General features: G+C 46.4%; 8 protein-coding genes across 8 annotated transcripts; 4 read left to right on the top strand and 4 right to left on the bottom strand.

The window, feature by feature from the left end:
• Positions 1 to 300: 300 nt before the first annotated feature.
• On the top strand, positions 301 to 1,621 carry RhiXN_09814 (epoxide hydrolase; the record flags this gene model as incomplete). The annotated part of the gene is made up of 8 exons (XM_043329630.1): positions 301 to 657; positions 727 to 800; positions 861 to 909; positions 974 to 993; positions 1,040 to 1,286; positions 1,345 to 1,366; positions 1,418 to 1,517; positions 1,570 to 1,621. The coding sequence occupies 8 exons, from the start codon at positions 301 to 303 to the stop codon at positions 1,619 to 1,621; spliced, it is 921 nt and encodes a 306-aa protein (XP_043182464.1).
• Positions 1,622 to 3,402: 1,781 nt separating this feature from the next.
• RhiXN_09815 (Myo-inositol-1(Or 4)-monophosphatase) lies at positions 3,403 to 4,830 on the bottom strand (the record flags this gene model as incomplete). The annotated part of the gene is made up of 9 exons (XM_043329631.1): positions 3,403 to 3,480; positions 3,538 to 3,556; positions 3,614 to 3,729; positions 3,794 to 3,809; positions 3,867 to 3,881; positions 3,932 to 4,236; positions 4,292 to 4,404; positions 4,472 to 4,548; positions 4,598 to 4,830. 9 exons carry the CDS (start codon positions 4,828 to 4,830, stop codon positions 3,403 to 3,405), a joined length of 972 nt encoding a protein of 323 aa, XP_043182465.1.
• Positions 4,831 to 6,831: 2,001 nt separating this feature from the next.
• Positions 6,832 to 9,303, top strand: RhiXN_09816 (Ferric reductase like transmembrane component; the record flags this gene model as incomplete). The annotated part of the gene is made up of 9 exons (XM_043329632.1): positions 6,832 to 6,933; positions 6,981 to 7,413; positions 7,512 to 7,566; positions 7,615 to 7,733; positions 7,914 to 8,108; positions 8,163 to 8,343; positions 8,393 to 8,780; positions 8,837 to 9,234; positions 9,288 to 9,303. The coding sequence occupies 9 exons, from the start codon at positions 6,832 to 6,834 to the stop codon at positions 9,301 to 9,303; spliced, it is 1,887 nt and encodes a 628-aa protein (XP_043182466.1).
• Positions 9,304 to 9,389: 86 nt separating this feature from the next.
• On the bottom strand, positions 9,390 to 17,454 carry RhiXN_09817 (ribosomal protein S15; the record flags this gene model as incomplete). The annotated part of the gene is made up of 35 exons (XM_043329633.1): positions 9,390 to 9,494; positions 9,560 to 9,669; positions 9,736 to 10,362; positions 10,582 to 10,681; positions 10,731 to 10,889; positions 10,946 to 11,088; positions 11,145 to 11,174; positions 11,227 to 11,324; positions 11,378 to 11,541; positions 11,595 to 11,870; positions 11,920 to 12,191; positions 12,242 to 12,462; positions 12,516 to 12,675; positions 12,728 to 12,882; positions 12,939 to 13,039; positions 13,086 to 13,184; positions 13,234 to 13,560; positions 13,613 to 13,840; positions 13,887 to 14,180; positions 14,236 to 14,318; positions 14,387 to 14,437; positions 14,487 to 14,588; positions 14,893 to 14,947; positions 15,012 to 15,065; positions 15,129 to 15,261; positions 15,314 to 15,661; positions 15,712 to 15,845; positions 15,900 to 15,968; positions 16,027 to 16,080; positions 16,131 to 16,144; positions 16,202 to 16,243; positions 16,326 to 16,460; positions 16,863 to 17,100; positions 17,156 to 17,401; positions 17,452 to 17,454. The coding sequence occupies 35 exons, from the start codon at positions 17,452 to 17,454 to the stop codon at positions 9,390 to 9,392; spliced, it is 5,430 nt and encodes a 1,809-aa protein (XP_043182467.1).
• Positions 17,455 to 17,817: 363 nt separating this feature from the next.
• RhiXN_09818 (uncharacterized protein) lies at positions 17,818 to 19,614 on the top strand (the record flags this gene model as incomplete). Its single annotated transcript, XM_043329634.1, has 1 exon — positions 17,818 to 19,614. One exon carries the CDS (start codon positions 17,818 to 17,820, stop codon positions 19,612 to 19,614), a length of 1,797 nt encoding a protein of 598 aa, XP_043182468.1.
• Positions 19,615 to 21,191: 1,577 nt separating this feature from the next.
• RhiXN_09819 (Sec7 guanine nucleotide exchange factor) lies at positions 21,192 to 23,786 on the bottom strand (the record flags this gene model as incomplete). The annotated part of the gene is made up of 8 exons (XM_043329635.1): positions 21,192 to 21,323; positions 21,377 to 21,877; positions 21,934 to 22,185; positions 22,237 to 22,440; positions 22,491 to 22,909; positions 22,967 to 23,082; positions 23,136 to 23,216; positions 23,284 to 23,786. The coding sequence occupies 8 exons, from the start codon at positions 23,784 to 23,786 to the stop codon at positions 21,192 to 21,194; spliced, it is 2,208 nt and encodes a 735-aa protein (XP_043182469.1).
• Positions 23,787 to 24,106: 320 nt separating this feature from the next.
• RhiXN_09820 (uncharacterized protein) lies at positions 24,107 to 25,429 on the top strand (the record flags this gene model as incomplete). Its single annotated transcript, XM_043329636.1, has 4 exons — positions 24,107 to 24,300; positions 24,349 to 24,530; positions 24,568 to 24,872; positions 24,929 to 25,429. The coding sequence occupies 4 exons, from the start codon at positions 24,107 to 24,109 to the stop codon at positions 25,427 to 25,429; spliced, it is 1,182 nt and encodes a 393-aa protein (XP_043182470.1).
• A 128-nt stretch (positions 25,430 to 25,557) lies between these two features.
• RhiXN_09821 (SET domain-containing protein) lies at positions 25,558 to 26,936 on the bottom strand (the record flags this gene model as incomplete). Its single annotated transcript, XM_043329637.1, has 4 exons — positions 25,558 to 25,691; positions 25,753 to 26,357; positions 26,417 to 26,641; positions 26,746 to 26,936. The coding sequence occupies 4 exons, from the start codon at positions 26,934 to 26,936 to the stop codon at positions 25,558 to 25,560; spliced, it is 1,155 nt and encodes a 384-aa protein (XP_043182471.1).
• Positions 26,937 to 27,162: the final 226 nt, after the last annotated feature.

Below are 27,162 nucleotides of genomic sequence, written 5' to 3' on the forward strand. Positions count from 1 at the left end.
ATGGTATATTGTTAATTACTTTTCGGTACAAATATTATGTTCTCTTCCAGAGCCAACTGAGACGGACAGGAGTCATACAACACATAACAGGATCATGTCTACACCTCAACAATCAAATCACGCACCACATTTTTGCGTAGTTTTCATTTACAATAACTCCTGGATCGCACATAATGACTAATCATTAATCAAGTATTAGACACCCTAGCTCTGTGTACACCTATTTATAGAGATCTCTAGTGTCCTCTTACGCTCCGCCGACGTCGTCAATCACCGAAAATCTACTGAACCAACAAACTTATGGATCTCAGCGATATCCGTCCCTTTACTATCTCCGTTCCCGATGACGACCTGACCGAGTTATACAAGAAGCTTGAACTAACTCGCTTGCCTGACGAGCTAGACCTACCCTCCGGTCAGGAATGGGAATGGGGAATCCCGCTCGCAGTATTAAAACCCACTATCGACTATTGGCGCGAGAAGTATGACTGGCGAGCTGTTGAAAAGAATATCAATCGGACTCTTCCTCAATTCACGACGACTGTCCAATCGCGCAACCATGGATCACAAAGTGTTCACTTTGTATTCAAGAAATCTGACAATCCGTCGGCTATACCATTGCTATTTGTTCACGGTTGGCCTGGGAACTTTCTCGAGGTTAGTTAGCCCATTTACGCACTTTAGGAAAGTCTAGAATACCCAAATATTTTGGGGGGGTATACAAAGGTCTCGAAGATGGTTGATGAGCTCGCTAATCCGTCAGATCCCAAACACCCTGCGTTTCATGTGGTGGCACCATCGTATGTCTGAATCTTCAACTCGTTATACTCTATAGCATATGCTGATACTCTATGAGATAGCCTACCGGGTTTCGTGTTCTCGGAGCGAGCAAGCACGCCCGGAATGGACGTAATAGGAACTGCATTTGTATTTGACGGATTAATGACCAAGCTTGGGTTTAAACATTACCTAGCTCAAGGAGGAGATTGGCGAGTAGTTCGTTTGATAGTAACAACATCTTCCTAATTTTGTGTGACAGGGGATCGCGAGTTTGTCGTGCACTTGCGCTTTACCACAAGGAAACCTGTCTCGGAACTCATGCAAACCTAATCTCTTATGGCGCACCGACCTTTTGGAGGAATCCTATTATCGGGCTTAAACTTGTACTGGGAGCGAATAGTATTCCCGGTGGATATTCTGCCGATGAAATGGAAGGAGTTCGGAGAGTGCAGGAGTTTGGCACAATCGGGAATGCATACATGAAAATTCAAGGGACGAGACCACAGGTAAGATTTCAAAGGATTTCAATTGGCCCTCTATTCTATATGCTAAAGTTCAGCAAAGTCTTTAGCCTACGCCTTGACCGGTTCGTAACTCTTTCGAGCATGATTTGGTATAATATACATTGGGTATACAGACAGCCCAGTTGGTCTATTGGCATGGGTTGGCGAAAAGCTCTACGCTTGGTCTGACAACTACCCTTGGACACCGGAAGAGTTGATAACATGGACCATGCTGTGAGTGTGGCCTCGATCTTGGCGAATCCTGCGCTAAACATTGGCCGAATAGCTACTGGGTCAAAGGCAAGGCAGTTATGTTACATACCCAGACTTCCTGTTGATGAGCATCTAGGACCTGCTGGTGGGTTGAGATACTACAAAGATAATCATATTATCCAAAGGGGCAATAGATCTGGTCCTCATGGAGAACTCGAATTTGCTTGGTCTTCCACCCCGTTCGCTTATTCTCTTTTTCCAAAGGAAATTGCGCCGGTCCCGTTCGAGTGAGTCCACATTTCATGTTCATGCACTTCATTTGTGTCAATGGTTGTTAGATGGGCTGGACTCCGTCAGAATCTTGTTTATGCCAAAAAACACAATAAAGGCGGTCACTTTGCGGCTTGGGAAGTGTAAGTCATATTAACTATGTTTTCTTTGACGACACTGATATTTATTCGCTCTAAGCCCTGAGCTTCTCTCAGAAGACATACGCGAGTTTGCAAGAATTGTTCAAAAACAAGATGAGAGGTTGCAGGTAAATGCATAGCTGGTTATATGCACTAGTAAAATACGTCCTTGTTTTGCTTTCTACCCTTGTGTCATACGCATCAGCATAAGCATGGGAGATGAAGAGTAATTGTTGAGCAAGTGGATCCGCTCGGTACATCATTGCCAGTTTGGAGGTACACTCGGTAGCTTCCCGTTGTCGAGGTTGTACACGCCAAGAAATTGAGCTGCCGACCATACGGACTTGCGTTCGTGGTAATAATCGTGTCACCTTCGAGGCCCCAATTGACAGTCGAAGCGGTAGAATCAAAAGTAAGAGGTTTATACGATGTGGTGGAGGTATTGATGTTGAGGTAGAGCTTGGTAGAACCAGACACCAGTGCGATGGAACCGTTAATAATGAATCTTCCTGAGGTAGATTCCGATGCTAGTACCGGTGTCCCCCCTACGCATAATACAGGTGATTGAGTTATACAACAAAGCACTTGTAGATATGAGATCGAAATCTCTTACCAGAGTTTTGAAGATAAAAGTGATAGACCTGGGTAGCAACATCAAATTTACTTATGAACTTGAATTAAGCATACGAAAGAACAGCACATACCGGATCTTGCACTGCACGTATCTGGGTGCCAGTAGCCGCCGGAGCAGAAGATGTTGTTGTTCCGGTAGAAGATATTGTACCAGTAGAACCCCATGTCGTGCTAGTGGGGCTCGCAGGCGTTGTTTGGACAGCACCAGGTTGGCATTGGTAATAGTCTAGTATGATTTGGTACAAAAGACGACAGACAACAGATTTGTGGAGCACTTACAGTCGTTAAGCTTGACACACGTGGCTGTTAAATGTAGTATTAGTAATTATTGAATGTGAAGGTGAAAGTGATTACGCTCAACTCACACCCGCTAATGCATGTGGTTCCTCCCGACCTGAAGTCGAAGTTATTCAGCGATATTTGTTTTTCGAGCTTTAAAATTTATTACCATGAAAGACCTACAACAAACGGAATCCCCTCAATAGTATGAGCCCTCCTAAACAAATGATTCCCACCATGGGCTTACCACCACACTGTGCCCAAATAGGTTGCTGTGCCACTGCCGGGACTGCCCACCAGAGGCCGATAAGTACAAGCAGATTGATTTGCATATGCGTAGCAGATATCTAAACTGAAAGCTCTCATTCTATGAATGGGTCAGGCTTTATAGCACAGTCTCGGTGGTATTAAGGAAGAAGCTTGGCACATTCACGGGAGTGGTAATATTTCGGGACCCTATGGTACCTCCTGACCTTTAAATTTGACTGGATTTACTTGCTATTTCTGTACGTATCTTAAAACAATACTTCGATTCATTCTGTAGAGCCACGGGGCCAGTAGGTCAGTTTAGGCCTAGCGTACGATTAATTGGGAGCCCAATCTTCAACGGTATCGTAAAACTCCTTGATGAGGCGTTTCTGAGCATCCAGTCCGCTTTCTTCCTTTATAGTCATGGTGCATGTTAGCATCAAACAGCTTTGTTATACGATCCTACATACTGGGGTGTCACCGATCCCCCTACCATATTAAATTAATATGACAACCATCATGATCACTTGAAAACCTTGAACATACCGTATCACGATGTATTTTCTACCCGTCAGAGTATTCTCGTCAACTGCACCTGTGAGCAGCGCCCCGGAGGACCCTGCGACTAGGCTTCCAGCCTCCTGTGCTATGACAACCCCAGCCTAACAACATTAGGTACAGGTGTTGTTTGCTATTACCGATCAAATACACAATGATATCACTTACGCAAATATCCCAAGGCCTATAAAACCAGGTTTAGGGCAGTATAAGGTGATTACATTTGGGTTTAGTAGCGTACCAACAACCGATTTCCCTGTCTTATATTCAGCACAAATCCGTAGAATTGGAGACAACGGGTCATACCAGTAAATATCTAGGCCTCCACTAGCGACATTTGCGAAATTAAGCGCGGCACTACCGAGACTACGGAGCGAATGAACCATCCGCCCACCCTCAACATTACCCTTGTTACTACCATCTCCAGCAAGCCGAGCGTAGGAGCGAGATTTTGCTTCTATAATCTGTTTGGAGCGATCGGAACCCCATTCTACTGCAACTTGGGCCTCGGAGAGGCTGCGGAGCGGGCCCGGAGTTGAGATGGGTAATCGGAGCGGAGTAGGGTGAAGTGGAGATACCAGGTAAGAGCCATGGCCCTTCAAACCATGGTACTGGAACAGGCATTCCATCGAAGAGTTTACGATTCGAAACTAATGTTGTACGTACCAACTGGTCTAAGAAAGGATTGTAGACAACACCAATAATTGGTGATTTTTGATAGATTACGCCGATAGAAATGCAGGCATATGGAAAACCATGAACGAAGTTTGTAGTCCCATCTAACCAGGTCAATAGTTAACCCTGAAATAAAGTACGAGTGATTTATAAAACAGGACCAACGCTTACCTATGGGATCAACACAGAATGTTGGTGTGTCAGTCACTGGGTTTTGTTCGCCGGCGGAGTAAGACTCCTCGCCAATGCTACAGTCCGGTAATGCGAGCGAGATTATGGACTATATGAGCCACTTACAAAGAGAAGCCTGGATAACTCTCTCGGATCTTTTCTTTGACGTACTCTTCTACTCGAACATCCCACTCAGTTACTAGATCAACCGCGTTTTTCTTTTCGTTGACCCCATGATCCAATTTCCCCTTTTGCTCGAGAATAGCCTTGGATCCCCGAAGTATAATGGCTCCAGCAGAGCGCCCAAGTTGTTGACAGAATTGGTATAATTCCAAAATCTCATCAGTTGACAACTGCATGGTAGTAAAGTGAATCCGCCAAAAGAGGGTTCTTGTTAATGACGCTTGATATGTAATTATAACAAGATCGCCTTTGATGACTAAGCAAGTAGCCAAAAGTGCATATATATTATTTAAACTGTGAGTGCCCATCTCCGATGATCAGGCGTGAATGTATCCGCTCTAGAGTCAGTTGGTTTCTTCCGAGATACCAGGAAATAGGCTAGAACCCACCAGCCAACATCTGACCCCTTCTCCGTGTCTGATAGGCGTCGGCTCCGATATCACCTCTTTCTGCTGGGAAGCCCCATACCTGCTACCGAGCCCCATATATATGTAGTCCTTTTAAGTCAGAAACTCCTCTACCCTTGACTTATGAACATCACCTTGGCAGGGGAAAGCAAGGAACTCTACCGACAATCAGCAGAGTATAGTCCTGTCCTGAGTCTATATAATTCAGAGTTCCGGAAATCAAATGTTCGCCCAAGCACTCACTTAACAAAACTTACCTCTCAATTGAAATTTCAGCTGGATTATTCCATGCATCCATATTTGTATCTAATAGCATTACTTGCTCAGATTATGCCAGCATACACGCAGTCCAATACCGATGTCCCCATTGGTGGGATGTGTGGTGGACTCGGGTGGTTAGTCTACTACACAAACTTTCTTCATTTGGAGTGACTGATCGGTATCTTTTTTCAAGGTCTGGCTTAACAACTTGCGTGGCAGGAGGATGGTGTCGCCCAGTCAATGAAAGTAAATCATACGTATCATAGCAACACTATTGCTAGCTGACCGTACAAAATCAAGGTTATTCGACCTGCGAACCAGTTCCACCAACTCCTGATCCTGCACATACGAATCCCATCACAGAAACAGTAAGTTGGACTTATTCATCGGTCACACAAACCTGGCCACCGTCAGTTTCGTGTAATCACTATGCTCGAGATGAACACAGTAAGATACTAAAATCGAATTATGCTAAGAGATTATTTAATTTAGTACCTTTCCAGAGAGGTGGACCTGTGCGCCAAGCTCGTCCACAATATCGACTACAGCCACATCAACCACCACAATCACATCTGTGTCATGTAAAAATTATGCGAGAGATGCAAATGAAAGTAAGAGATGATCACAGCTGGCATCCAATTCTGGGACGATACTGATTAGCAGCCTATAAAGGACGTTGGACGTGCGCACCGAGCCCGTCTGCCACCTCTCAGATATCCGAGGATGTATCACATATTACTGCAGTACCAACTATTACGTAGAATTGAGCCACTTCAGTGCCCCCATATGTGAAGAGAATTACCGGGAATTGTTTGTCAGATGTATATATGCGTGGGGTGTATTACCATATACAGGTTAGCTAGGATTATACACGCCTGATATCGGAAATTTGGATAACACTATAGCATCCTGTCAACACGAAGGGGGAAATCAACAAGAAGTATCTCTTGTAGCCTTGCTACATCAGAAAAAACTCCGGAGTTCCCAAAGGCCTGGGAAGCTACTATCCGTGAGAGCTCCCATCAAACTGTGGCGGGAGCACCCCTCCTTAACCAGGGAGCTCCAAAGCATTTGTTGATATAGCTATGGTACTATTTGTAAATTAAAATATAGTTATCCGACATCTGATTGACTATTTTGTGCGCAATGTCATCCGGATTACTATCCAACTAACCCCGAGGCGCTTCGGGCTGGAGGCTGATCAGGAAGTGCTAGGCCGACAGTTGCCAAGTAAGCTAAATGTGGCGACTAACCGGGTTCTTCCTTGCCTCTGTCGTGTGTCGGCAGTATAATTTAGGTTTATGGTTAACAATAGGATATATAGCTGCTTGAACCCAACGCTACTTCTATAGCCTCTCGACCAACAGCGATTCTCCCCGGCGGAGCTGCTTGTTTTGTCTACTATTAGCTTAATCGCGTGCTGGTACTGGATACTACACGATTTAATCTTATTAAACCGGTCTGGGGTTCACATACCTTCTTTTTTCTTAGGGGGGGATTTGAATCGTTATGGGCGGAAACAATAACCTAGCATACCTCTTGCCTGCTGTGGGCAGTGGATCCCCGCCAGTACCACCGCCCCCGTTTCCACCTGACTACTTGTTCGCTCTGGTGGGTAATAGTACTCTATTCGTGATCCCCATTTTATAATTTCTCAGGGCTACGAAATATTCATTATCTCTGTGATTGGAGCTCTGATGCTTTTATCACTTCCTCGAACGATCCGCTTCTTGAGGTCTGACCGAAAATACGAGGGGCGGCAGCTTTATCAATCCAAACACCTGATCCGCCCAGTCGGTCCCATTGCCCATATTACTGGACTCAAGGCCGGCCTTGTTGGTGAAGAGAAAGGTACCGATACACTATCCCCTGAACTGCGTAGAATCGATCTCCCGGGGCTTAATCGTACAAAAAGTCCCGATGGGACGAGTAATTTACCAGAAAAAGGAGAAGACATGGCAAAAGCTGCAGAGAAAGGGTCTATCAGGGGTGTTATGGCACAACCAACCTTACACCAAGGGCAGGGTGCTGCGGGTGCATTCCTAGGCTGGATAGGGGCCAAGATGACTAAGTTCATAGGGGGGCCTGTCAGTATGCATTTGGGACAATGGGTAACTTTTTTGTATGCAAACAGCCAGAATAAAAGCTGATATGTTGGACTTAGCTTATAGTGCTCATAATTAACATAGTGACCAATGCCTTGGTATCTCTTGCGCCACCGTTTTTTATCGCTCCTGACCGTCCGTAAGTTACTCCATGCAAGTTACTCTTCAGACTATGACATTTTTGTAGAGCACATATTGCCATTGCACAGATTCCTATTTTGTTTATTCTTGGAACAAAAAACAACATACTTACTTGTATGCTTGGGAGGAGCTACGAGAAGTTAAATTTTATTCATCGTTCGGTCGGTAAGTGTCCCGTTATTACGTTAAGAGCTTGACCTCGAATGGGACTTATATGCATATCTCATACTGCAGGTCGACTCCTATTTATATTCGCTACCATGCATGTAGTCGGACAATGTATGGTCTATCTCCTTTGATAACGATACACAGACGTGAGATTCCTTACACATTTTCACCCAACAGTTATCAAATATTCCACTCGAGGTGTCCTTAATCAAGTCATCAGAGTTCCTTGGGTGCAGGCAGGGCTCGCAGCCTGGATTGGGTTAATCCTGGTGACATTTGCCAGCATCGGGGTCGTACGAACCAAGTTTTACAACTTTTTCCTCAACAGCCATATGGTTGGAATCCTTGTGTTTATGGTTGCGATTCATTTCCGTGAGTATGCATCATTTTAGTGCCTTTTCCGTCGCCAATAAAAATTACTACAAGATATGCCGACTGTTGTCGCACCGTATACTATTTCAGGTCTATCTTTCTACCTCGTGGATCTAGTGTTCCGCGCATGGAAAATACGAATTCGCCCGGCCACCATCAATGCTATTGATGATCAAATGACCCTCATAGAGGTCCACGGGGTTAACGACGGCTGGAGAGCCGGCCAACATGTTTGGTAAATGAGTTTTCGAGCTAGTATCTACGTATTTCCTAAATCTCCTCAGGTTGCGAATATTACAAGGAGAACGCTCGTGGGAATCTCACCCTTTCACCATCGCCAATGCCCCTGCATCGCACGCACTGGATGTTGAAAACCCTCAAGGGCTTCCCTCGCGTGGACTATTATTATATGCGCGAGCAGCAGGGGATTTTACTTGTGCTCTGAATTCTGATGCCCAAAAGAACTCCGGGTTTCAGACTACTGTGATTGTCGATGGACCGTATGGAGGACTGGATGCCGGGATGGTCGAACCTGCAAGCAACAGGAGCATGATCCTAGTTGCAGGTGGTGGGGGTGTGAGTTTCACAATCGCTATATTGGAGGACCTTGTTTCCCGTGCATTGGAGAAAAGGGGCTGTACAAAGACAATCAATTTTCTCTGGGTAGTCAAGGTAAGTATATTCGAGCAAGTATGAGATGCACAAAGTACTTACTTCCATCGGGTTAGGAACATAAGCACCTTAATTGGTATATATCCACGATCAAACGGCTTACCTTTGCCGCCGAATCTTCGATGGTTGACCTTCGGGTACATTTATATGTGACCAAAATTGAGACACCATCAAACGAGAAGTTTGATCGCACCCTCCCGTCCCTCGGAGAGCAAGCTGTCCTGGATACCGAATACTCCATTTCAATAGACGTAAAATTCAAACGTCCGGACATGACCTCATTTATTGGTGAGATTATAAACCACGAGGTGCTTGCAGGCCAGTCTAGCTCTGGCGGCGGTGTTATGATCTGTGCATGCGGCCCAGCTCCAATGGTCAAGGACGTCCAACTGGCGACGAGAAGAATTTCCATCAAAGACCGCAGGTTAGCAGGAGGTGTCTCTTTGCATACAGAGTAAGTTCGCTATGATGTTTGGTTTTAAATTTGGGTCTCACGTAACCAACCAGGGCGTTTGGATTGTAAAGTAATTTACGAAAGAATACTTGCCCTTATGTGGAGTTGTGGATTTCACTGTAACATGATACGAATCAAAGTAGTCTGATGAGGTGTTACTTGAGTTCCAGTTCCCCCTCAACTGCCGCCGCCTCTAGTCCAAGGCGTGGCAGGACCGCTTCATATCGCTCCAAGTCAAGTCGCTTCAAGTACCTTAGGATCTAGGGCACGGAGTAGAGTAGTAAGGTTACAATAAAAGTCCAACAGGGAAAGTATAAATAGATACCTTTGCACGCTTATGAACCATCATACGAAGTGAACGGCGGTTATGAATATCGTGAGTGTGTTGCTTTAAATGTGCATCAAGATTTCGAATTTGGGCTGTGAGGATAGCAGCTGATCATGTACAATTTTATTAAGTAGTGATCAAGGCATGATACCAAGCACCAATGAGATAATTACCTTGAACTTCTGGTCGACCAGTATCGTTAGGCTTGTCGGGTAGTGAGAATGCTTCGACACATCGTCGCCGGTTCTCTACTGCAATTCCAGCTGCGCTCGCATTCCGTAGATCAGTCAAGCGTGACAAGTGAACTGCGTTAATTGTGGCCTGTGATTCGGCTTGTTGCAAAGCATGGACGTGGGACGATAGTTCGGCATCGTATGAAGACTTCGTCGTCTGGTAGAATGTTTGTTGCGCAGCAACCTCTGGTAATGTCTGGAATACTAGCTCCTTTTCTTGCGACTTGATACCAAAATTAAGATTCACTGGGAAAGGTATAGTGCTTGAAACCACCGGAAGATTTTGTGAGTGAGCTTCAAGTATTTTTGCTTCGGTTAGAAGAATTTTGCACAGATCGCTACTCTCCCAGAGTTTATGTCCTTCAGGAGTGTTTGAGTGCCCCAAGACTGGATTCGGTTTAGCCGTCGATGCTCCTTGCTGCTTCTTTTGTTGCGTTTCAATATTCTTTCGCTTGGCGGCACGAGCTTTACGACTCTTGTATGATTCATTTCGCGGGGTGGTCAAGTGAAAGGAACGAGTTGGTGCTAGAGAAGCAAGGAAGGTACCATCTTGAGACGCCAGTGGAGCTAAGGCCGGTAGGTGGAACGGCGGTGGCCTAAATAGTTGGCTACGAGCGGCGAGTCTTGAGATCATTTGTCAAGGCCAGGTAGAGCTGTTTTGAGATCGTAGAAGTGACAAGTTAGATTGTGTGGCTGTGCAGAGAACATGATAGTTTTGTAATTAAATTTGTTTGGTCCTACAACTACAGACTGGGTAATGCTAATGAATTTGCCCTATTGCCTTACGTACAACTAGCATATCCTCTGTCCCCAGCTCCTCGACAATCTGAGAAAAGCTGTTTACGTTGTGTTGTGCACAATCTTTCAAAAATTGTAATAAATGCGCCTAAAGGGAATATTAGCAAATCAACAATTAGATTAAGGTATGTACCAACCCTCATATCAATCTTAGAGATCGGGTCTTGTCGCAAATCTTCGTCGTCTAAACCACCTTTACCGTCCGATTCACCATCCTCCATATCGACGCCAGCTAGGAATGCTAATTCATCCCGTTTCATGCCCAAATAGAGCTTCTCCTCGTCAGCCCACTCATCCTGCAGGGAAGGAATTAAGCAATCCAGGTTAAATCTCGAAATATACTGGAGCATACCCCGTCATCAGAGTCATCATCAGCAACATCAGCAACATCCTTTGAACTCATGGGTTCTACCTCAGCGCCCATCTCTTGGAGCTCGCGGATGATGAGTTGGAGAGCCTTTGTTTGGAAAGGAATGCTCTTGAATTCATGGGGTGCTATGTGATGGGTCAGCGAATGAATTCATAAGCCGGACCAAATCAGGCGAACAGACTTTGTTTGGCACGAGAGCGAGTAATGATAACTAGGCGCGACTTGGTTGAGATCGTAACGATTTGGTTGAAACTGACTCTTACCATTTCGTGTCTCTGGCTTGACAATGATATCACCTTTGACGTATATTTGACGAAGGGTCGGTCGATCAGAGATAAACATTTGACATAAGGCAAGGGTGCTATCATATGATGATTATTGTATGGCGAACTCTTATTGCTTGAATGAACCTACCTGATCCTCGATGGCCAATTACCCTGAAGCATTTCTGCGTTCTCGCACCATGCATGTATGAAGACTTCAAGTCCACTCTTAGAGTTTACAGAAGTCGACTCGAGCAAGTTGAGAACATTGTCGCGTTGGGTATGAATCAAGAACGCGAATGGAACAATGAGGCTCTGTAGCATAGTGTGTAAATATGAATATCCCGCCAAAAGACCAAAAGACTCACTTGCAAGAACGTAGCTGTCTTGGCAGAGTCAATACGGGTGACCATGGCTTGCAGGAGCTCAGGTAAGACAGGTCCGATCTGTTCGCCAGAACGCCTAAACAAGTGAATTATCAAATCACCGACCACTAGCCCTCCAGATTCGTTTTGGTCACGCTGAAGTAGACGAGCCAGGAAACTAAGTACGTTATCAAATCCAGAGCGACCGGTGGAGTCGTGCCATTGAGTAAGTTGTCCGTGGTCTTTGCGAATAATCAAGGTTAGGCACTCGATTCCATTCTAGTACCGCAAGTTAGTTCCTTCGTGGGTACTTCTTCGCAAATCATACCTGTATAACTTCACGATCTTCTGTTTCTCCAATTGCCTTGAAAAGAGCCGGACCTAGGTTATCGAAGAAGCCCTGTCCAAGTTGGCCCTCCTGAACTCCTCTCATTAAACCTGTAACTATTTCGAGTGCCGAACTCGTAACCCAGGTTTCATCTTTCGATACTGATGCTAGGGCCGCTGATAGGGATGGGAGGGCTTGAGAAACAGTTGCTTGATATGATGCAGCCGCTAACCCTTCGAAGACATCAGTAATCACCGAGAGCAAAACTTGATCTAGTAACGGGCGTAAGCGTCGGGTATATGCAAGAATCAAGTCAACCCACCTTTGACATTTTTCCGCCAAACATCTAGGAGCGCGGTAGTCAAAGATGTAGCATGATCTGCAGTTAACCATTTGCCCCCCTCGACCTTGAGTAATACTGATAGTGTCTCCATAACTAATGCAAGGGTTTCCTCGACTGTGACTAGTAAAAGAGGTGCCAAATCCTGAAGAACACGAGGCGCAACTTGAGCCATGGCGTCGCCAGGTATATGAGAAATAAAGCTAGCATATAGTCAGCAAGGCCTCAACCTAATATTATGAACCCGACGCCCTACTTGCGGATGGCCTTAACAGCAGATAGTTTAACCGGAGCACTCGTTTCCGATTTAAGAACAGACCAGGCCGCATCTAAATACTGTGTTTGAATGTCTTGGGGTAGGATTGATGCATATTGACTAGCAAACACGATTGCGCGGCCCTGAAGGAATGGATACTCTGCGCAAAACGTTAACCAGACGTTTAATAGCATAAAAACCCCGGCCCATACCTGCTGCAGATGCCAATTGAGGAACAATCTCCTTGATCATGGCGTCGACGTGAATAGGTTTTGGTCGTTCTTCCGATTCTTCGTTTTCAAGGGTTTCAAGAATGGTCTCTGAGTGGGTACCTAGAATCGCCAACAAGGCTTCAAGGGGTTTCCACCTGATAGGGCCGCTTCAGTTTGACAATATGCGGGGATAAATACAGTATATGCTTACCATTCAGCACTTCGATTACTGTTATGAATCTGCTGAACAGCACTTTGTGTGACTGCTTGCAAAGCTCGCAGAGTAGGTACTGCAATGCGATCCAGGAAATGCTTTGGAAAGGTTAGTTAGAAGTTTATCACAAGTTCAGTGACGCACCATAACAAGATCGAATCCAGCGATACGCAAGCTAAACAGCCCCGTTTCATCGTCCTCGTCTGCAACAAAGGCATTGGGATTATTGCTCCAGTTTTCCTCCTAGTTAATATATTTAGCATTGAAATGGCGAATTATCCTGTCTACGTACGTCATCCTGTGTCATCTGAGACCAGCCCGCTACAGCTTCAATATAATTTTGCAAAGCACGGTCGGTGGTCTCGAACCATGAACGCCCTGCTGAAGTCCGAACTGCGCTTCCTACATAGTCGAGGAGAGAGCTAGCCAGGTTCGTAAGCGAGGCTTGCTGATCAGGGTCATCGCTTGATGCAGTTGGTGCCGAATCGGCGTCAGCACGGACGTAGTAGTTTATAAAGATAGGGAGTAGCCGGTTCAGATGAGTCAACGAATGACTGAGGATGGTTGGTGTAAAAGTAGACAATGACTTGGGGAAACTTGTATGGATAATGTTAAGAGACTGCATATCCGGACCATTAAACGCATTGCTGACAATTCTTCGAACAACTTACCCTGTATACTTCCGTACGAACGGCAAGCCCGTCCCAATTATCATCATTGGAGACATCGGTCTGTGGGTCGATAGCGAGCAAAACTTGGAACGCATTTAACCAAGTTGGAAGAACAGAAGTAGTAGCTTCGGTAACCGCGGAGGGGTGTTGTTCCTTGACCATATACAGAGCTTCCACGCACTGCCTAAATACTGAGATAGTCCTCGCTCGGGTCAGCGCCGCATGTTTCTAACCTCTAATTAGTAGGATTTCACCCCTATGAATATACACGTACAACGGGATCCCCAAGGATATTCATCAGAACAGGTAGTAGTTGCCTTAAAATAGGAAGAATCTGATCCTCGGATACATCGGTGCGTACGAATTCTGCCATTACTTGCATAGAACCGTGAATGGCATCGGAATTGTTGGTGTTTAGAAGTGCGATCAGCTGGTCCAATAGCTCTGGGTATTCGTCCGGCCAATCGCAATGGGCAACAAGAGAGCAGACTGCAGCACTTAAGCTACGGATTTTACGGGCTGGATCGGAAAGCCCTTTGACGACACCGGCGCGTATCTCGGTTTTGATCTATGTGGGGTATGAAAACTTGGTAAAATTTCAGTATATATCATAGTTTACGAACCTCTACAGGCGGTGCATTTCCTCGGAATCCTGAGAAAAACGGAGACCATCGTTCGTTTACATATTTCCTGAGTAGAGTTCCAGCTAGGTAAACACTAAAGAGTCAGGCTCAGCGTTGACGAGGGAACACGCTCGACCTATCTGTCTCTGACTAAGCTCGATCTCATTTGAAAGCAAAATTTGAGTCAAAGTAAGTCCCGTTTCTGGTCGAAATATTAAGAATATAAACACCATATTAGCCAATTTACTTACGAGGTTGGGCAAATAACTCAGACAACTTCAACTCGGCCGCAATACGAAGGTTGGGATCAGGGCTCAAGGTTTGTTGGAGGGTCGGTAATATATCACTCATAGCTATGAATCTATAGGGCAGGTGAGGAGCTAGTCTCTGACGTGAAGGTCGTGTCGCGTCGTGCAAACGCGTTCTGGCTAAGCGCCACAAGTGTCACGAATTCGAAATTTCAAATCACCATTCTTGACATTCACGTCGAGTAGGCCTAACAGACCCAAATACTATATTATTCGCATTATACATGGAATCAGCATACTAATTAGTTTGGGACTTGAACCTCAACAGTCTCTCTCTCAAGCACATTCAATACTCTCACGGAATTTCCTACTTTGAGAACGCCTGGGTTTTGTACAACCGCATTCATACCGAAGCAGGCTGTAACGCCTTTTGTCGGTTCAACTTGCCGGAATTTGGATATGACCTAATTTAGACAGATTGACCAGTCAATCAAGTCCTCAGTCTGGCCCATACATTGAATGGCTCACCTTGAATGGCACGGCATTGTCTCGGACTCCCGTAGTGGTGTCGATGTTAGGAAGCTGAGCCCAGGAGAGACTGTTCGAGAACCTCGTTGGATATACGTCTTACCAAGATGGACTTACCAAACAACGGTCACAACGCTTGACCAACGATATCACGGTGCCCTCCGACCCATCCCTCCCGATCTGGACATCTCCCCAGTAGTCTTCATCAAATGGAGCAGGCGATCCGGACACGACAATATTAGGGCGGAACCTAAGTATGAGCGATAAGTAAAGGCAACCCCATCACAGTATGTTCTTCTCACCTTTCCATGACTAGCTCGTCGGTTTGCCACTGTGGAGTAATGCCTCCAACTTTCCATCCCTCTGTTCCCGCAGCGCTTAGCCTAATTTTTTCCTGTACAGCGACCAGACTTTCAGTGGTAGCTACCAGCAAAGGAAACCCGTCCTGGAATCGAACGCCAACGTCGAGATCAGGATGAGTCAAAGTTGGGATAACAGGTCTGTACGTTGGTCCCTTTAAAACAAGAAGAACTTCTCGACCAAGGTAAGATGAGAATAATGCCGAGGGGGAGCTTGTAGAATCGGGAGGGTAAGACTCCACAACATAGGCGTCTAGACCCATGCTGGCCCATATTTCTATACCAGATATGCTACAAACGGTTTCAGTTTTGATGACTTAGAATTATACGCGCATACTCACAGTTCCCAATTTGACACAGTCTCGGGGCTAGGCTCAAGGCAAGTTTTGAAGGACTTGACTCCCGATTCCTGAGGAAACGAAACAGAGAGTAACGGGACTTCTCCGCCTTCGATTGCCGTCTCAACAAGTACCATCTGCTCGGCATGGAGCATGAATAGTGGTAAATATCAAAGCAGACGCGAACATACCTTGGGAAATTGCCTTGCAGTTATGAATTTGTGCGTTTTGGCGTCCACGATCAAGTATTGGCGATCATACTTGGTAACCAGGTGTTAGTGTTTTCGACTTCTTGATAAATACCCAACGTTGGCCTACCTGCAAACCCTCAGAAGTTACTTTTGATTCGGACAACGATATTCCTCGACAGCTCTATGGATGTACATCAATAAACGACGACGCTTCAGTACAAGCTTCCATACCTTGATGGGGTGCACTAGCACAGTATTAGAAGTCAGCAATCATCCATCCGTACTAAAGCTCGAAAACTAACCAAGTAGCTTTGAGATTTTCATATCGACATCTTCGGCCAGAGCTATTGGGGTTAGCGTAGAACCACAAGGGGATCATGTTAGTGATCGAGGTCTAATTTCCGGATGGTTCTATGATATCTGTACCTAATTTAGACGTTGCCATCACCGTCAAACGATCTTTCGAAGTTGGTCGAGGGTCTGTCGTGGTCGATGAGCTTGCCAATCCCCTTTGGGAGCGAGGGCTTATAGCAAAGACATTCTTGATTGTTCGGGACAGTGCTAGATAAGATCCAATTATCAGATACTGAAGGGCTGCTATAAAGTCTGCAAGCGAGAACTAAGTCAAAAATTGTGAGCGTCATTCAACTTGAATAACCCTGAATGTGTACCATTCTAGCACACAATGCGGGGATGGAATGGTGTATGTGGTAAAGTGCCAAGCAGGAGGTTATATCAAGTAGAGTGGCTGAGTGTTCGAGTCATTAGTCGATGGTTTGTTGACTGTGCAAAGAGCGGATAACTGCTCGCGATCAAATGAAGGCGCAACGCGGGGTTCAGGACCATTAATTGGTCATGCATGACTTATGAGCGACACTGGTTCAATTGACTTTACTATCATTCATTTTTGTGCACTGGTGTGCAACAGGTATGCCTAGCCTGTACGCATAATGAGATGCACACCGGATTCTGTCTCGACTACACCGCTAATGCCACCCACTTCGAGAGCAAGCACACCGTCTTCAAACGGCTTCTGCATCTGACCTTTACCAAACCAGCCGAGGTCACCTCCGTTTCTGTGAGAAGAGCAATCAGAGTGCTCAGAAGCGAGTTCGGCGAATTTGTTACGATCCGTTCCAATCTCGGCACCATACTCCTCTAGAATCTGGATAGCCTCCTCTTTCGATCGCGTGATGTTGGCCTAGAGTAGACTATCGCGTTAGATGGCTGTCGATTAAAACGCAAATGTGTCATACCTCCTTCCAGCTTGACGGGCGCCGACTTCCGCTGTGTTTTACGAGCAGATGACTGGCTCGCATCTGACCAGCGGGTGCACCAGCAGATTCCGCTTGGCTTTTGTTCATATATTCCGCAGCTCCAGGCAATGCTCGTATTTGCTCCTCAGTGAATCCCTCCGGTGGGTCCCATCGCGATTCCTTGGTCGTGGTATTATAGAAGTAATGAATCTTCTTGGAATTCGACATCCGGACCTCCCAATCGGCCTATGTTAACAGATGAGCGGGTCGAAAACATGGCACTAATCTCCCCTTACCATCTTGTTAACTTTACTTTTTCGAGCCCGAGTGGTGGTGGTAGGTATCTGTGTCTAGGTATCTAGGCGCGTCACAGGAAGCAAACCCACGATGCAAGGGTGACATAATCACATCCTGATTTGTGATAATCTACCACCATACAACGCACTCGGGCTGCATTTATGGTTGTTTAGTGTGACTTTTAATAAAGGCATCCACTCAGTATTACTCATTATCAACTGAGAGAAATTGGTACCAGGTAATATTACTTTTAGTTGCTCGTGACCTATTGAGTACCAAATCCTGCGTTTAAGTGCATTGCTAAGATAGCTCAATCTTGACATTCAACAGGATTTTAAATACAAGAAAGCAAGGTCAATATTACTATGGCTGCTGTAATAAACCCCGCCCCCGATGCACTAGAATCTACGCCTCCACTTGGTACAGACAACCCGGGAACACTCTCCGAACTCTTGTCACAAGTCGCAGGTCGTGATTTATCCCAATCTATTGCACAATCATACCTAAAGCATTTATCTGCTCTCGACCTACAATCCATCAGGCTTGAACCCTCGGCACTCGCGTCCGAATCCTCCCAGCTTAGGACCGAGCTTACGAACCTTTGCCATGACCAGCATAGTACTTTTCTGACCGTGCACTCGACCACACGCGACCTCGATCACTCTTTCGGATCGCTCGACGAATCCCTCGGAAAGCTACTCACAGTGTTACCCGACTTGGAGTCCCAGTGTCGCGCATTTGCCGCGTCAACACGCGAAATACAACAGTCGCGCAGTCGAGCATCTTTGGTACTCGAGCAACACGACAAATTACTCGATGTACTGACGATACCACAACTGATTGAGATGTGTTCTCGGAACGGAAATTACGCAGAAGCTCTGGACCTTGCGGCTCATGCTGCTACACTTGCAAATCGTTTCCCCGACATACAGGTTATTTGTGACGTTGCTGCCGAAGCCGAGGCTGGAGTTCGTAGTATACGCGCTACTCTTCTAATGACACTAAGAGAGCACGCCAAGCTCCCGGTATTAGCCAAAGCCGTTGGTCTTTTGCGCAGAATGAAGGCGCTTGGTGAAGACGAATTGGCATTAGCATTCCTAACAGGGCGCGTGGCCAACCTCAATGCGTCCCTAGCTTCCATCGAGAGAGACGGTGCGGACCAATTGGAAGAATCTGCAAGGTACCTTAAACGATACATTGATGTCTTTAGGGAGAACCTCCATGAAATCGTGACCCAATTCTCCACCATATTCCTTGAGCGACCCTATACAGATAGTGTACAAACAGGCTCCATTCCCATTCTACAGGTCCACACTCATTTGTTGGGCGAAGTTGCCCACCATGTTATCGAGCTTCTGCGTTCTGTTTTAAGCTTTACCCTTCCACACATATCCGACCCATCCGCGCTCAATGCGCTACTCTCACAACTCTCATATTGTGGCTCAGCCTTTGCTCGTATTGGTCTCGACTTTCGATCTATGCTCCCGACCATATTTGAACAAGCAGTCGTCACTGGGGTTACAAAAACGTTGAAACAAGGGTCCAGTGCCTTTTCTCAGCGATTACAACAAAGACAGAAATCTCAAAAGCTCCCCATGCTGTGGTTGATTACCCCGGAGCAAGCCAGCAACCCCCCCATGGCGCCCCGTCCCGAGGCGGGGCCCGTAAATCACCTCCCGCCATCATTGCTTTCTTCATACCCACCAATCGCCGTTCTCACCAATGTCCACATTACCGCTCTTAACCAAATTCGTTTGTTAGCCCCAGCGCACATCCTTCCTCGATTATACGACCTCTTCTGTACGAGCATCGCCGAATCTAGTTCCGCATTGTTGGCATACTCCAAGGAAGTAGTAGCCTTAGAAAAGACTAAACCGCGGCGAACAAGCAACGACGGCGAAGACGAGCAAAATCGTGCCGTTCTTGCGGGCGCAGGCTTGGCGCTTTCACGTACCCTTTCTTCATTCGTTTTGTCTGGGCTTGTGCACGGCGTATATGCGCGACCCCTCGAAGACTGGACGCCTCCAAAGACCGAAGCCTTAGTTGCTCTTCAGGAGACCGAAAAGAAGTGGGAAGCATGGTTAGATGAATTGGGGTTGCTGGATCGTGGTACGGTCGCTGAGGCCCCGGAGGACGAGCCCGCTGCTCCGAGTGAAGTGTAAGGGGCACCTCTGTGCCTGATCCCCAGGGCATGTTTTAATTGATCGACCGGATTCATTAGTGTAGATGAACGTTTTAAGTAGAACAAGCGTCCCTAATTTAGGATATATGGCCCCTAAATGGGTTTTGGTGCATTTAAAAAGTATGCCGGTACTCCGGCCGCTCATCGGTCTCGACCACTGTTATAGATAGACCGACGCACACCCCGTCATGACTACGAGATAGAAAAGCCAGGCGCACATGAATTCAGCTCATTCTGAAAATTCTCCGCTCAAACTCAATTACGATACGAGACTGGCTTTGGTCTGTAATGGTTGCTGAAACATCCTCTGTCCAAAAACGTCAAAGCAGGGTGTCCAGAAGCGGTGCCATAGCAGTGTCAGCAATAAAACTTGGGAGCCCATTCAGCGTATGTGCATGTTCGATGTATTTATATCAGTACTTAGCCTACGGATATCCAATCAATCTATAGCCAAACGATAGGGTATTTGGTAATCTTACTTCCACGGGGTGGGGGCAACATGAAGACCCTCAAAGCTGTTGGGTGTTGGGGACTGCGGTGAATGTAAGATATGTTAACTCTCCTACCTCCTGCAGGTATGCATCATAGTGTGTTAGGTCAACGGAAACTACGTGCTAGTCGAGTTTTCAAACAACTGCACCAGATGGCTACCAATCAGTGATGTGGTACTCGCCCGACATTTCAGCCCTATACACCCGACGCCAAAAAAAGCTCATGTTTACGAACCCGAGGTAGAAATATATGTTAGTGACGCTGTGGGCTCGATCCACTGCGCGGAGACTCGGTCAGATATCGATACTGCTGTTTGCTTCGACACTCCACGCATGGGAGCTTGGTTGGGACGTGTGTGGCATAGGAAACGCTCGGCAACTAGGTAGTGAAGAAATATTCCGAACCTCCCGATACGAAATTCGAAAGTATAGCTACAATCTTGCGCTTTATGTGTCTATTCTATACTCATACCATCATTTTATGATGTAACCATAGTATGGTCTTGTTTACTTAATAAATTTACTTCCGACCGGATAGACCCTTTAGAAATTTTGGATCGTGTATATAAAGCTTCATGAATGGGAGGCCATTCACACCAGGAAGAAATTGCCACGCTGAGAGACGTGCACTCTACCGTCTCATCAGTGCCATAGCTTTTGCCATGGGTCTTCCAATATCGACTATCAGGCCTAGGAAATGTTACGACTGACGGTTCCAGAGCGTGGCATGTCGACTTGCGCTGATACATCTCGTTGCATGCAGGGATATTTTGTACAGTACTGTAAGTTTTTGTTAATACAATTCCTTGATGTTCCTTCGCAATGATTTATACAAACCTGATTTAATGAGCCTGACGGGCCTATTGGTCTTGATTGACGACTTTATTTTATTTTATTTCCTGAGCTTCCCCTCGTTCATCTCATCGTTGCGTGGATTTTGACTGACTTTGCGTCGACTGACAGATGAAAAATATATATCAAGAGTTACCAGCACTTATTGTATATACAACAGTTTGAAATCCAATATTACAAAGTCTATAGATTATGCGTTCATTCATGTTGACTCCTAGGGGGCGAGTTCCGTACTTCTTAAAATCTCCGCATAGGTTTCGTACTTTACTATCTCAGTGAGAAGATATTGTGCTTTCTTCTCCCAGTTGCTTAGCGCCTTCTGCGCCTGTGCGCTACCCTGGCGGTACTAGGAAAATTGGCTTAATCTCGTATCAAGATACCACGTAAATAGTCACTCACCAAACTCATCATCTTTCCTCTCAGCTCGCCATGTTCAGCAAATTCAAGATTACACATGTCAACTTGCTTGTTCCATACTTCAAGTTGAGTTTCAACATCGGTTTGTGCTTCCATGGCCGGCAAATTGGGCGCAACCCAATCGTCAATCAGCACGTTACGGGTACGACCGTTGGTGCTATCTTGATCATCATCAACCTCGGCAACTCCATTCCACCCGTACTCAACATTGGTAACAGCGTCAGGCAATGGGGCACGGCTATAACGTGCCGCATGATAGTTGCAGGCACGCACCCATGCTGAAACCTCCGCATCGGGATCTGCTCCACCCTTGGACTTGGATTTGCTGAAGACCCCTCCAGAGGATTGGATTTCAAAAACGTGTGTCTCCCCAGATGCAAGCGTAAGTCCAAAGCTTCGGACTTTTGTACCTTTAGGAGCGGGAACTTCGATAGCAAGAGTATGTAGAAGCGAAAGGGCTCCGAGTCGACGACCAGCTGCACCCTACAAGCCAATGAGCTTCAATCTAATCAATCTAATTACCAAAGCCTCGGACGCACGCTATTCCCAGGTGGCGCTGGGCCACTCATGTCGAAAATGCTATTTCGTACAGTGGCTATAACACTCAGCCATCTTTTTGGCTTCGCGATCCTTCCCGCGGTTGGTTTCATCGATTTCCATAACAGAGGTCCAGACTTTGCCCAACGAGAATCAGCCGACTTGCTTGGGTCGTTACTTGCAGATGACTGAAGCGATTGGTTGGAGGTAATACCTAGGAATTGAGGAAGTGAAGACATGGACGAAGACACCCGCTATTAGGTCATGGGTCAAGTATCATCCGCTGGGCGCATTATGTTACTCACGTGTCCAAGGGCCGATACAAAACTAGCCCCAGACGTAGAAGGAGAGGGTTGTCCATATGGGCTTTCACCTCGCAATGAGTGATACAGCTTAGCGCTTCCACGTTTGAGCAACCCAGTATTGGATTTGGATTGGGGAGAAGTTGTAACATCGTCATGTCTACTTATTTGAAGGATGGGCTTCGCTCGTATACGATTATAGATAGCCTGAAGCGATCTTTTAGTGAACTATCCTCTATAATCGAGGTTGAACCTACTGATAGCTCGCGTGAAACATCGATGAACCACCGTTCGCTAAACTGAGGCTCCCCTGCATCCGATGGCTGTGTTACTACCCAGCTATCCCTTGTACCTAACCCAAGACTGCCTATACTACTGATTCGACTACCTCGGTTGGAAGGTCGTCGATCGATGTTCACGGCAGGTGACGCAGACTTGCCGGATGGTGAAGTAGGGGAATGAATTTGTCCGCCTTCATCAATATCTGGTAGAGGATCGGGAGCCAAAGAGTCGTTTGATAGAGGGCTATTCAATGTGCCATCCTGTTGCAGTTGGGCTCGGACAGCTTCAATCGTATTCTCAACAAATCGAGAGCTTGTGATGTGCGAGTTGAGTTCAGCTGCTTGAAGGTCCGTATTGAGGAGGATGATCGCGAAAGACACTACATGTACAATATCTACCCCACAAGCGATCAGGAACACCCTTGATCAATTTTGGCTTGATCGGCTCTCACCTGCTATGCGCCAGATAGAAGCACCATTTTGAGTCACGTAATGTTCACTAAAAGCCTCCAGCACTCGGTCTATTTGCTGAGTTTCTCCTTTAATATATAGTTTGTTACATAGTTGCCTGGAGGGGAATTAATGTTAATTAATCAAACGTGCATTCATGTCTCCTCGCACCGTATGGCATCATCAATATCAGATCCACCAAACTCAAAATGGGCGATGTAATAGGCCAAAGCTTGATGCCTAATCTCAGACCTAGATAAATGAGTTTTGAGTGAGTTTGCTACGTGGCACAGGTAATTATATCGCACCCGAAACTCACGGAGATCCAAGCCATTCAACCAACTTCTCTCGCTCAACAAAACTGGGGTCTTCTTGCCATGCTCGCTCGGCGAACGCTTTGGCAGTATCTTCGCTACCTGGTACTGCTATGGCTTGGGTTGTATCTTCGATATGAGATCCTCTGGAAACAGTGGATCCCGCACTGGCGGTATGGAACGACTCCGCTGATCCATTCGATGGTGACTTCATATTTGCACGACCTGTTCCTGGTTCTGCCAAGTAGTGGGAATCATGAGATAGTTGCGCGAACTCGTTAAAGCTGAACGCACGTGATGTTTTAGACCTTGAACGCCGCATCCTGGGCGGCTGGTCAATGTTAAGCTCGCTCGCTGTGCCCTGGGCCCGCGAGAGTCCATCGTGATAGACCGAAGAGCTTACACTATCAGGCGCTGCTGAAACGTTTAAGCTTGACTTGCTATAGTTTGAGTTGAGTTGCATCCTAAATTTGGAGTTCCAACCACCACTGAAGGCAGAGAATGGCATTGGAGACAGCTAATTTGATATTGACTGAAAGATGTTTGTTTGGCCTAGCCAAGTGTCGATAGCTGGAGTTATATTAAGACTACAAGCAAAAGCTTTAAGGTGGGGCTCATTAAACTTGGAGAATGCAAGCACGAGGAGGTTGGGTTGTCGTTGAGATATGCTGGCGCTCAGCGGGAGATCTAGAAGTCATAGTCACGTGAGTACGTTGCCAATGTGGAGACCACGACCGCCTGTAACTCGACTTGTATACACACTGTGTCCACGAGGCTGAGCTATTGCAATATCGCAACCGTACATTTCTCGGCTGGTATTTTGGAACAATGGCTTCCAGTTCTTCTCTCAATAACGTCGTCAATTCGTTGGTCCGAGCTTCAATGGGCGCTTCAGTATCTCCTACTGTAACAGACGAAGACTTGGATCGACATGTGGCAGAGCTGATATTGAAGGAGGCAAAGACCAAAGCCGAAAATTATGCCAAAGAGGGCATTCGTGCATATCTACCAAAGCCTGGATAGTAAGCACGATTATAGTAGAACATATATTGAAGCTAACAGCTCCCCAGTGCAGATAGCAATGTTCCTAAAACCAACAAGCGCTTTCTCAGCTCCCTGGTCAAAAACGTAAATGACCACAATAAAGTCATTCTACAAGCTCAGGCGGATGCAGCTGAACAAGTTAAAGAAGCAAGGAGACAAGAGGAAATGAAGGATAGGCGTCGGCGCGCAGAGGAAGCCACCGATGACCGTATGCGAGTCCATCGACTATTTTCACAGGGTCTTAGGAGCTCAGGAGATTCTTGGAAAGACAAGGATCATCGTAGGGGCGAAGGACGTAATGAGAGGAGGAGCCGGAGCCCAAGGAGGAAGGAGCGGGACTCGCATAAAAGTTCAAGTCCACGACGAAGGAGCCGTAGTCGGAGTCCTAAGAGAAGGAGTCGGAGTCCATCACGAAAACACGAATCATCTCGAAATGAACGGAGGAACGAACGGAGGAACGAACGGAGGAACGAACGCAAACACCGAAAGCGAGACCGTAGCTTATCGACAGAGGATAATCGCTCTAGCAAACGCCACTCTGACCACAAGCGTGAATCTGAACACTCGAAATACGCCTCAGATGTATATTCAAAACGTACCCGCGAGGAAAAGGGCAAAGGTAGAAGCGATGGTGACCGTCGCCCCAAAGATGACTCTCTCACGCCAGAACCCACTGGCCCCATACCCGCCTCTTCATCATCTAGGCGTTCGACTAGGTCTCCCTCTCCTGCATATGCACCCCTAGATAATTCAAAGTACTCGTCCAAGATGGACAAATACTTTTCTCCGGCGTATGACCCCCGTCTGGATGTTGAACAACCCTCGGTAGGCGCATCCGGCTTATTGGATGGGCCACAGTGGGATGGGTGGGAGGGAATGCTTGAACTTATGCGACTTAGAGCTCAAGACAAGGAAGAAAAAAAACGACGAGAGTGGGAGGATAGGGAGAAGGAGAAATTCGACCGTAAACGTTCCAAGGAGAAAGGCCTTAGCGGTCTTAATCCAACAGTGTCTGAGCCCACTGGAGAGACTGGGCTGATGGATATGAAGTATAAGAAACGAGGAGCAGTAAAGGAGTGGGACCTGGCCAAGGAGACCCCTACCTAGATTGAAGCCGCAGGTCTATCGTTTGATTGATTTATTCTCACTGACTGGATAGCTATAATGCGTCTTGTACTACTACCACCTTCATCGTAATAAACAACATGATTATTCACAGTTAAATTTGGCCACAGTTACTCCTCATCCTCATCCTCATCCTCATCCTCATCCAGAACCAACTCGATCCCTTCAGCCAGAGCCTTGTCCCGAGCACTGATTCGTTTGGCCTGTGCCCATTGAATCAAACTTGTCAAGATCGCCTTCTGACCTGAAAATCAGTTTGAGCGGACTGACATGAACTAATTTGCCACGAACTACAATGAGCTTACCTTCCAGGTAATACTCAATCATTTCTAGCACTTGCTGTCTAACATCAATATCTCCCGCTCCAGTTACATCGGGAAGCCTTTCCATTCGTTGTTCAGTCAAACTCATAATAGTTTCGGCGGCCTCCAACTCAATTTCCCAATCATTCACAGGCCCTTCGTCGCCACCAAGTTCTGATATTTTGTAAATGACCAACTTCCAGAGGTGTTCTGCATTCTTTGCGTCCCGTCCGATCTCGACCATGCTGCTCTGCGATGTGTTTGAAGTCGCCAAAGACAATAGTATGGTATCGTCCGGATTTAAAGGTAACGCAAAACCATAGCCTAGCATCAACTCTGAATTAGGTTTAGGACCGTAATTATTGAAACATTCCATTCCAGCTGGGACCCTCTCATGAATTAGCAGGTCTAGCGTCGAAGAGGTTGTCGGTTCCGAGACGTTGGCAACCCAAGAGACGGGTATAGCGCGTTTGTGGTTCAAGCTATCGATTCCAGGTAGGAGTACGGCGTGAGACAGTTTCGATGAAACGTTGGAAGGAGTGTTGGACAAGATGGTCGACGGGAATGCACGAGAAGAGAGGTGAGTAGCAGCTTGAAGGTAGTGATCCCTGTATCGAGCTTGTAAGAACAGGGTCGTAGCTGGCGTCGCTATCCAACGCATACACACCAAGTAAGCGCCAAACCTAACTCTAGATCTAGAGTTGACAGCCCCTGCGCACAGGACTGCCATTCTGTTCGCCATTCTTGATTTCTCGTTATTGTCGCCTGGTACAAGTTTGATCCCTTCAAGAGATCGATTTCTTGCTGCGAAAAATACATTGTTGTAAGGAGTATCCTGGAAGGCGGGAGCATATCAAGATATGGCTTGTGCTTTAGCATAGACGGGAGTGAACTAATACGTGTTGTTAGTGAATTGCAGTGAATTGCAAGCTGCGCGCATAATCTCGCCTATTTTTAGTCTCTGTCCATATTCCATGTAGTATCATATAAATGCACACTGTTTGGCGCTCGCTCCATTGATCAATGACCCTCAAAGGGCTAGCACCATCGCCTTGAAACAATGCGACCAGAGCATCCTTGGATTGAGGTGCGGTGATGGCCATACTAAAGGGACATGACAAGACTTTAGTACCAGCAGGTATTTCGTTTTTTGCGAACACGTCATGACCGGCGGGTGCTGTCAACATGGTGGTACCAATTGATTACCGCATGTGCAAACTGGAGAGTGCTGGACGCACATTGGACGAAATGGAGTGATGGGTGTATAAATATAAAATTATCAGCTGTCCAGTTGATAAATTTCTCAACTAGCGAGCTAGTTGGCGCATCCCCTACGCTCGAGTGACTGGCCATTCGTATCGAGTGAAGATCATTCAGCGGAGGCTTTGGAGATTCCAGCTTTCCAAATCTTGG

The sequence above is a fragment of the Rhizoctonia solani genome, chromosome 8 (assembly GCF_016906535.1).
Source record: "Rhizoctonia solani chromosome 8, complete sequence".
In the NCBI taxonomy this organism is placed as follows: domain Eukaryota; kingdom Fungi; phylum Basidiomycota; class Agaricomycetes; order Cantharellales; family Ceratobasidiaceae; genus Rhizoctonia; species Rhizoctonia solani.